The 9,926-nt window shown below is 34.7% G+C and overlaps 1 protein-coding gene across 13 annotated transcripts; it reads right to left on the bottom strand.

Moving 5' to 3' along the window:
- Positions 1–180: 180 nt before the first annotated feature.
- Positions 181–9,709, bottom strand: LOC18448720 (RNA-binding ASCH domain protein). 13 transcript variants are annotated; one of them, XR_016057305.1, is made up of 11 exons: positions 9,166–9,709; positions 7,876–8,063; positions 7,715–7,775; positions 7,498–7,546; positions 7,064–7,118; positions 6,300–6,387; positions 4,603–4,721; positions 3,721–3,846; positions 2,104–2,175; positions 1,640–1,794; positions 181–848 (listed from the first exon to the last, which is right to left on the bottom strand). XR_016057305.1 is itself a non-coding variant. In XM_006858781.4 (11 exons), exons 1-11 carry the CDS (start codon positions 9,371–9,373, stop codon positions 678–680), a joined length of 1,314 nt encoding a protein of 437 aa, XP_006858843.1. In that variant the 5' UTR covers positions 9,374–9,709; the 3' UTR covers positions 181–677. The 13 variants fall into 13 exon arrangements, 7 of the variants coding, with proteins under 7 accessions (XP_006858843.1, XP_020531972.1, XP_020531974.1 ...); XR_016057307.1 differs by having other exon boundaries at positions 2,104–2,190; XM_006858781.4 differs by having other exon boundaries at positions 2,104–2,197.
- Between the last annotated feature and the right edge of the window lie 217 nt (positions 9,710–9,926).

Consider the following 9,926-nt stretch of genomic DNA (forward strand, 5'->3'; position numbering starts at 1 on the left):
ATTTCTTATATTTCTTCCGGACATAGCCAAACTATAACAATGTGTTTCCAGTTTGCATCTAAATATTGGTAAAATGTTGGTAATGCATTTCCTATATTTGTTCCAAACATAACCAAACAATAACAATATATTTCTCAAATTGCATCTAAATACTACCAAAACAATAATTACATAGTAATATATTACGCCAGTAATATATTTCACAGACAATATATTTCCAGATATCCAAACGACGTCTAAATGTTCAAAATTTATTGAGTACAATTATAATATGTTATATAATGTGAGCACCCTAACATAACCTAACATAACCCTTTAAGAACAACTCTACCTTATTGAAGAACAACTCTACCTTATTGAGTACTAGTGAGTACAATTATAAAATGTTATATAATGTGAGCCCCCTAACATAATCTAACATAACCCTGTCAAGGAATTCTCTTGTTCTACAATGCAACTCTACCCTATGGTTAAATGCAGCTTTTCACTCGACTGACTTTATATTTAGTGAGAAAAATTCTAACTTCCATTTAACTTCAAAATCTGGTTGCCTGTCTTATGAATTTGCAAACACCATTTGAAATTCAGCAGTTAATGCATTACTAAACTCCACCTCTCTGATCATTTCTCTATCACTCGGGGCAAGCATCGGTAGAATCAGCTCTCATGGCAAGCATCTAGACTAAGGAGAGGGGATTGCAGTCATGATGGTTAGCACTGAATTTGCAGTCACTCTGCTCAACATCTGGGTAGAGAGAGAGAGTCTCACGAAGAGAAAAAAGTTGGCTGTTTCTAGTGTTTCCAACTGAATGGCCATCATCCATGTGTGGCTCAAGAAACCCAATAAACTGGAGAGGAAAACACAAAACTTAGATTCAGTTTATAATCCATCAGAATCTTCATGCCCACACAGAAACACGCCAAAAATATAGGCAATTCTTATACTTCAAAAGTAAAAATTCCTTATGATCCCAGAAAAGGGGAAAATGTTAAACACTGAAGAAAATATTTCTACTTCTTAAACTTGAAAAACCTTGTAATATTCACAATCAAGAACTAATATGTGCATATTTGCATGAAGAAGTGGACTACAATGACAATATTGCCCGGTTCCCTATCTATCAGTCAAGCTGGTGCAAACATTTCCAGGAGAAAAATTGAGAGTCTCGTTCTTTTAAAAAATAAATTCACATATGCAAATCTAAAGGTAGGTTTCATCAAGAAATGTTAGCATCAGAGAAAACGGCTAATCCATCACAGAAACACAACATTTTGTATCGAAGGTTATCGAGTCTATCATCAAAGAACATCTCAAACAATAGTTGGATAAAAGTGGAAAGAGAACAACAAAAAAGGGGAAAATTAACGAAAAATATACACAAAGACCATTCACTTTTAATACAAAGAGCTCACAATCACTCTTGTCCACAGATCTCAAATCGGGTGGTTGTGAGTATACTATTGACTTGACTCAAAGTTAAAAAAACAAAACTTCTCAAACCTTGTGACACGCCCCAAGCCATCAACTTGACATCAAATCGCTAGTAGCAATTGCGACCTCATTGTAACAAAAGATAAACGGTCTCTAAGTATACAATCCCGAAAATTAATAGTTGAGAAACATAGAGCGCACACATACCCTTGATCCATCACCAGACCAACGGGCACCATAACCCTCAGTGACCCTAATTTCAAATACAGCTCCATGAGGCTTCACGATATGGATGTTCATCCAACAAGCATGAGTCGTAATGTGAAAGATGACTTCCAATGCAAGAGCATTTTTATGAGAATCTGAAGATGCAGACTCAATTTATTAATTTGATGGAACGAAAGGTGAAATTCTACAAAGTTGAAATGAACTGCATAACTTAGCTTGGTTAGGAAATACTTATTTTTGAAAAGCTACCAGTACAGAACACTATTCTCCTTTTAGTGGTAATTGATTTCATTCAAGTCATTGAACACTTACTATCATAATAGATACATATGAAGGAACTAATGAACTAGGGATAGTGATGATGAGGAGCCATATCCAATAGGAAAGATCTAAACCAAGGTTATGTCTATAAAGTAGCGTATTCAACTCAAAAACATGCTTACCATTGCGATTTAAACGTCCCCACCATCCTTTCCCGCAACGGCTCACGTGCTTGGCTAAAGCCCTTGCTCCAACTGTCAGGAGATTGCCTTTAGCCTCCAACAATGTTTAGAAAAGAAAAAGTTGGTCCAGCATCAAGGCTAAGATAAAAAACACTCCAGTACAGTTTCCTCCTACTTATATTTGCCTTTCATGTTTTATTTCATTCATTTAATAAACAGTGTAACAGTGAGACATTTGAAAGATAAACTGCATGGCTACAGAACCCTAAAGGAAAAAAATATATGTAAGATGGTGTCTGATGCCATGCAATTCAACATAACAAGATAATAGTCAATCCCTTGCTTATGCAAAACCATGTTCATAAATGCATAGTTATTAATCGCAAACTAATTAGCAAATAACAAAATGCAAACTTCTGATATTACGACCCAGTGGTCAACCATCTAGTTAGCAAGGAACCTCAAATATTGGTGTAAGACTCAGTTCAAACTCATCTTTTGACATAGAACATTAGTAGTTTACAGTCTCATTCCTTCAGGAACTAAATGCACAGCCAAGGTTGGCAATTAAAGGAATAGGAGATCTTCAAATGACCTAAAATTTTCAAAGTAGGGTTTAGATCTCACAAACTTGCCTTTTGTTGCATTACCTGATGACAAAATAAGAACAATGATCTAGAGTATGTTTTGTGAAGAAAATGATCTAAAGTAACTTAACCAAGTTAAAGACGAACCTAGTCATATTAATACCTTTACTTGGTCAGAGTGACTAAAATGCCCTCAGAGGTAATAACTCAAAGGTAGCTCAATAGGTGAAACTAAAAATACAGAGAAAAATAGTCGGGTATGATTATCAGTTTCTTCTTAGTAAAGCTACTTACACTTTTTTACCTCACTATGTTTTCATGTTTAAGTTGATTCTTACAAGTCAAGAAAGAACGAGGTTATGCCTGATGCCCGATACATGAGTTTTTTGAAAAACTCCAGAAACTAATTTACATTGAAACACGAAGGAGAAAAACAAAAAGCCTATATTAAGAGATTGAAAAACTAATTACCCCAAAAAAAAAAAAAAGAGATTGAAAAACTGAATACATTGAGGATGCAGAAATTGATCAAATACTTTCAAAAATCAAGGAAGGATCCATCTATGCTCAGTTAACAGCTTTGTCAATAAAGCAAAATACTGGGAATTAATGCAACATTTGTTAAGGACAAGAAAAAGTTTAAAATCCAGAAGTTGCAGAAAGTACAGCAATCATGCAGAAACCCATTGTCAACCATTGAAGAAGTTAAGTAATTAAGGTTCAGCTCTGATAATAGATTAACATGAACAGTTTTTAGAATGGTTGTTCACATCCTCTATCACGTAAGTTATAGTAGGCCTATTGGATCATTTAAAAGGTCAATTCATTGTGTATTTTGTGCTCCCCAATCAATATTGTCAATAAGTGAGTTCCAAGTCCTCTTACAAGCATGCAGATGTGTAGCAAATAATGCTGAGAGCTGTCTTCATGAGACTAGACCATTAGTGCCACACTTCTATAATTCTAGTAGAATAAGACATTCTTGATGGAGCCAAAGGACAATCAGGCCATATCAAGAGATGTATCTTACATTTGGTGTATAAGGCATCAGAAATGAGGATAGAAGTTCTGATCTAGGTGGAGGAAGCCCATCCAAAACTGTACCAGTCGTATGCCTCAACCCCAAAAGCTTTCCTACGCCTTCGTAACCCAAGCCCTGGCCAGTGGTTACAACATAATTACTTTGATTGTTACAGATGCAAAAGCTAGAGAATAGTACATAGTAGTGTCAACTCAGGCAGGGAGATTTGCTTGAAAATTGTATACAACATGCATGCAAGGAGACCCAGACCAAAATCTTTAACATCATGTGTTACTCCTTAACGTGTTTTGAAAGTCAGATCGGAACTTCAAATCGATCACCCCCTGGGTCATCCTGACAAACCCGTGGGGAATCAGGAAAATATAATAATAATAAAATTTGAAAAATGGAGGGCCTTGGGCCATTCCAAGCATCCAAGAAGCAAACAGCTCACATTGGGTGATTCTGGTTCGTCCTGGCATTTTCAAAACACAGCTTCTTATATAACTCCAGAAATGGAGGGCTCCTTGATTTGGGCCTTTTTCTATTGAACAACCATAAAATTTAGCACAATAACAAGAACATTCTTGTCCTTTAGTTTGGCTCTATCATGCTTTCCTGCTGTAAACCTGCTGACATTCTTGTCATTGTATATAAGCATAAGAGTGTACTGCATATACTATTGTGCTTACCACCTCTCCTAAGATTAACATTTTGAATCTCACAAAGTGAGTACAATAATCTTCAAACCAACATATACAATAACTAGCAAAAGACACAAAACTGGGTAACAGATAACCAGGATATTATGGAACTGTACCAAGTTTGGACTACATTTTTGCGGACCAAGGAACAAGAGATTCTGTCCTATGCTGACTTCAATAAACTTACAGAAATAATATTCGCCATTGAAATATAGGGCTGAGCTGATGGTCTTGAAACACATATTCCTAGTACACCCTGGCATTTTTCCTTCTCTTGTGTGTAGAATCTCCGGTAGATGCCTACACCTGATAATCATAAATCTTTATCAGAACTTTGAACATAGTTCATGAGTTGGTAATCGTTCTCTTCAGATATATTCCATGGTTTTAGACTTAATCTTAGGCATTGGCATCACGAGCTAGACAGTTTTGCAGTCTTATACATTCTGATTCTAGTGTAGTCCAAGCACTCATCAGATGAAAGAAGAAAAAATTTAATGTAGATATTAATCTAAGCATCATATGAATATCTTTGACAGGAAAAGAGAAACTGCAAACTATACATGAATCAAAGCAACAGTAAGATATCTGACAACCACATAGAATACTTCCACAACTAACCAAACGTTCAGTTTCTGTTTGAATGCATCAGATATCACTAATAATCCACTATTAGGATAAGCTTACCCACTATAAGGATTCATATGTTGTTTGATATCATGTTCTATGGAAATATATGTGCCAGACTTTTCATTGGAAATCCATACGAGTATAACTCTTTTTAAAAGGTGTTCGACCGACCTACCCAGCTACCTATCTCTCTCTCTCTTCCCTTTTATCTCCCCACTTGCCTCTCATCGTCAGCACTCAAAATCCTCTCTCTCTCTCTCTCTCTCTCTCCCCACTTGCCTTTCATCCTCAGCACTCAAAACCCTCTCTCTCTAACCAGATCAAGGGACGTAACAGTCATGCCATAGTCGACTCATAGTGAACTATGGTTTATGCAATGTGATACCAGGGTCAACGACAACCATATCAGCATATTGCAACATCTTCCTAACCAATGCAACCCCAACAATATAAAAAATCCTCTATTATCTTTGGGACAATGGCAAAATCCTAGGAAAGAAGTCCTAGAGCGTTTCCAGCAAGCTTGAGTGGTTTCCCAACAAGTTTAGTGTCAAGTTAACATCATCCAAACCACTTTCAAAAAAAAGTCAACCCCATCCAAACAATGTATAACCAAACAAAAATGAACGTCATACAAGATATACTAATTTTAAACATGGTAGAAAAACTCATGATAGAATGAATTGTTAACCAAGTATAAAGATACATGGATTATCTCTCTCTCAAATATGGAGGTTACCAAATTTCAAATTTATTTAGAAGCTTTCAGTAAAAAGTTAAGTAAAGTTGCTCAAAGTTTCAGAATTCTAATTCATATTAGATGAACAGAAAAAAATAAAATGACATAATAGAAAATGCCCCATAATATTTAAATTATTGTCACTGTCAAATTTAATATGATAGATCTGCACACCGGAACTCAATATGAATTGTCGGTTTTTCTAGTTTTCCTAGATTATTCAAAAAATATCATCTTCACTATTTTAAAGGATTTTCATGATATTCTCTAACCTTTCTTAAATAATTGTAACAATCTCATAATGTTTTTATAAGGATAGAAGACATTAGTCAATAGGACTGATTATTCAGCCTAGCCAACCACAGCCTGAATCTTGGTGAATATGACTGGAGAAACATTAGGATGCAGAACTTTTGCAGCCATTGTAAGTATTTCCATAAAGCATTTTGCAAAAATTCTACAGATTCCTTCCTAGACAAAATTAATGCATTCTAAGGCTAGCCTATGACATTCACCTTCATCAAGTGTTTTGACACCAGGAAGAACCTTTTCGAGACCCTCTGCCTCCATCATATCATAGAATGAGCTGTACCATTTAACATCCTGCAAAATAAGATGTGTCCACAGGGATGTAAACCCTTTCAGAGACAGATATACACAAATGCTATTTCAAGATAATGACTTCGCTCTATGTATTCATTTACTCCTTTACTCACTAAATTATGTAGCACACGATAGCAATGAAAGGCTTTTCAAACAGAGAAACTGAATCTTTTCCTGATAGGTAGAAAGATACATCCTTGAATCAGTACAACCATGTATTAATGTGAATGGGAGCTTACATAGCGAACACAAGTACATAGTATTTGAAAGCAAAAGCATGTACATTATTTATCAGCAGACAATGAAAGTTGTTTCTTGTACATACAATATACATTAGAAGTGGGGGCTTACTCGTGTTCAACTTATGCATAGAAACATGCAAAGATTCTATTTTCCCTTCATTTGCAGTGATACCATAAAACCGAGGTTTTTATAAATATTTTACCAATAGGTATTGAAAAATTGACACTTTTGTGCCACAACATTTCAAATAACGATATACACACAATCACACTCATATATATTATCTACAGCATAAATTTGATATTTTATACATAAAAAATAAAGCATGAAACTGCCTTTGAGATGTGGAACCAATATACATAACATCAATTGCAATACATGATGAATAAACATAACATATAATCCATGTCTTCAAATTATATGAAGATGTTACCTGAACTTCTAATATTAAACATTTGTTAATAAGAAGCATGTCTCCTGATGAAATTCTGAAAATAAGAAGGAAATTCAAAATGAGATATACAAAAAATAGAACTGGAGAGATGCAACTTATGTGATTTCTTGATGGAGTAACAAACGATGTAAAACTCTTTCACTCAAACCAACACTGTTCGAATAAAAACCAAGTCTGCTTAGAAAGCAACCTGTGAAATCCAAATCAATTCAAGTTTTCGAGTAGCAAAATGATCCAATGGAGATACAATGCTTTAGCTGAAAGATGCATTTGCAAGTTACGAGCTCAATAAAATGAGACCATATTCAGTAATGAAGCGCAATCATTGGTAGCTTTCAAATGAAAAATACATGTGAGAATCTTCATTGCAGATACGAAACAAGTATTAACGACAAAAACTAAAATATTCTTACTGTTTGTAGTTGCCAATAGCACACCTCCCTTCAATTGTTTTTCTCCCCACTGCAGACAACAAAAATAATGACTAAGGACATTCAATCTCTCTTGAGTAACTCAAAGCCTATCAACCAAAATATATCACCAGATTTAGGTTGTAATGCACCTTAACATAAAGGAAGATATTCATGGTTGTAAAGATATTCATGGGTGTGTGTGGAAAAGAAGGAATACCCCTTAACAGTGAATAGAAAGGTTCTTGAACATGTAGCTCATAATTCACACCCTGCAACATCTATACACAATAATATAATGTTGAATTAGTTGCATAAAACAGTGCACATCATAATACCATCAATCAATTGTCCAAGTAGTTGTATAAAGATAATGCTTACTTTCACCAACTGTGATCCTTCATACATAATCAACTTCTGCCACTCATTTTTTTTAGATATCAAAGCTTCATCCCCCCATTTCCATATTGATTCCGATATTTCCTCAACACTATTAGAAGATATGCATTGATCTATTGCTGATGCCAGCTGATTGTATAAGGGATATGGGGGAACCCCTGCAAAAGTGTCTGCACCAATATCTGATAAGAATAAACAGCTCTAGGATCCTCAAGTTCACCGCTCAAGTTAAAATGGAACCGAGATTGCTAAATATACTAGATAAGAAGCATAATCCCTATCAGAACAAGGTTATTCAATCCCCACTGATTTAACCCCACCCCCACCCTCCCCACAAAAAAAAAAAGGTTTATTTCAAACATCTTTCTTTACCAAAAATCTATAGTGGGTATGTTCAAATTATTGATACTAAGACTTTTAGTCGCCTGAGAGTGTAGAACCAATTTCGAATTCCTAATCCATACACCATTAAAAAATAACTTCTTAGGCATCCAATAAATCAGACCAGAATCCTTCTCCAATAGAGAAAACATAAAGCACCCAAATGTACATCATTTTCACAATTTCAGAACAATGGGTGTCTACTATCAATAACATGCTATTATTGTCAAAGTAAAAAGACATTTGTGGGTTCAAGTATCAGAAAAGAAAACACAAGTCAAATTAGTTGGAGGCAATTGTTTTCAACAAAATTTTCAAGTAGCTATAACAAAATTCACAGAGAAAATCGATGAAAATAATCATTGGAAATATAACCATGAAGGAATATTCACAGACAACTTAAGTTGTTAAGACTCTCTGGTTAGTGTTTACGCCTAAGCATTCACATGGACAGGGTTCGAATCCTGGCACAACATCCCGTTTTACTTACCCAAAAAAGAGAATACGCACAGACAAAGAATCAAAAAGAGAAAGGATCAATATCACGGTATAACTAAAATGTTATTAAACAATTCTTGTTGAACAATGAATCCAAAATAAACTAAGAGCAATAATCTAACTTGATCTTTCGGAAGTTGAACAAATCAACAAAACCACTTCTAATTGCACAAAATAGCACACAAAAAAAGAATCAAATTCAAACTGAGTCATCTTTAACTTGAAACTCAGATAAATATTCTTCCATGGTAGCAGTTTTCACCAAAACCAGAGCGAATGGACGAAATTTTCCAGAAATAAAAAATTCAAGATCCTTTTTCCAGATACAACCCATAGAAAGATAAAACAGATGAAACGACAACATTTAGAAAGACAAAATTGAGATCAAAATACCTCCATCTAAACAATGGTGGGGAGGATGCAGCGTCACTGGCTCTTGTTCTTTCAAGAGAGAGAAACAATAATCCTTAGTAAGCCCTAGATCAAATTCTTGGGTTTCTTCAAGATGAAGCGATAGTATGAACCTCACCAGCTCAGAAATACAGTGTGAGAGTGTAACTGGTGCAACACCAGGAGATGGAGGAGAACTTCCAGACTCCATTGCTCTCACTGAAAGAAAAGAAATGAGGATATGATCGTGGATGAAGTTTCTATAAGGCCTCGGCTTTATAAAAACAAAATAAAAGTACTGTCGACAACGAAAATCTCCACGATGCTCTAAAATATATTTTCAATGCCATCAGTAAAATTTAAAACTGAATAAATAGTACAGATCTTCAATATCGTTGAACACTTATCTTGAGCGAAATAGAAGATTCTAGATCATGGATTACAATATACAATCTTTTTAAATCTTAAAATTCTAATTTATTGCACAACCATAATATTTTAGCCAAGATGATTCATGTACAGGATTTTCTATGCTTGAATTGTAATTTTCTGTAAGTTACAAGCTGAGGCTTTAATTATTTTGATAAGGCTGTAACCCTATTAAATTATTTTTCTATAATATTCAAAGAGTGACAGTTTCATAACTAGGATCGTTTACAAAATACAATCATTTTTTTTCCTTACATTTCAAAATAGATTGTTGTAATAGTCCAATTGAATATATAGAAAATTTCAAAAAAAATTATCATACCAAGCCATCCGAT

This window comes from Amborella trichopoda, chromosome 6 (genome assembly GCF_054954075.1).
Source record: "Amborella trichopoda isolate Santa Cruz 75 chromosome 6, AtrichopodaSantaCruz75HAP2 v2.0, whole genome shotgun sequence".
NCBI classification, from domain to species: Eukaryota; Viridiplantae; Streptophyta; class Magnoliopsida; order Amborellales; family Amborellaceae; genus Amborella; species Amborella trichopoda.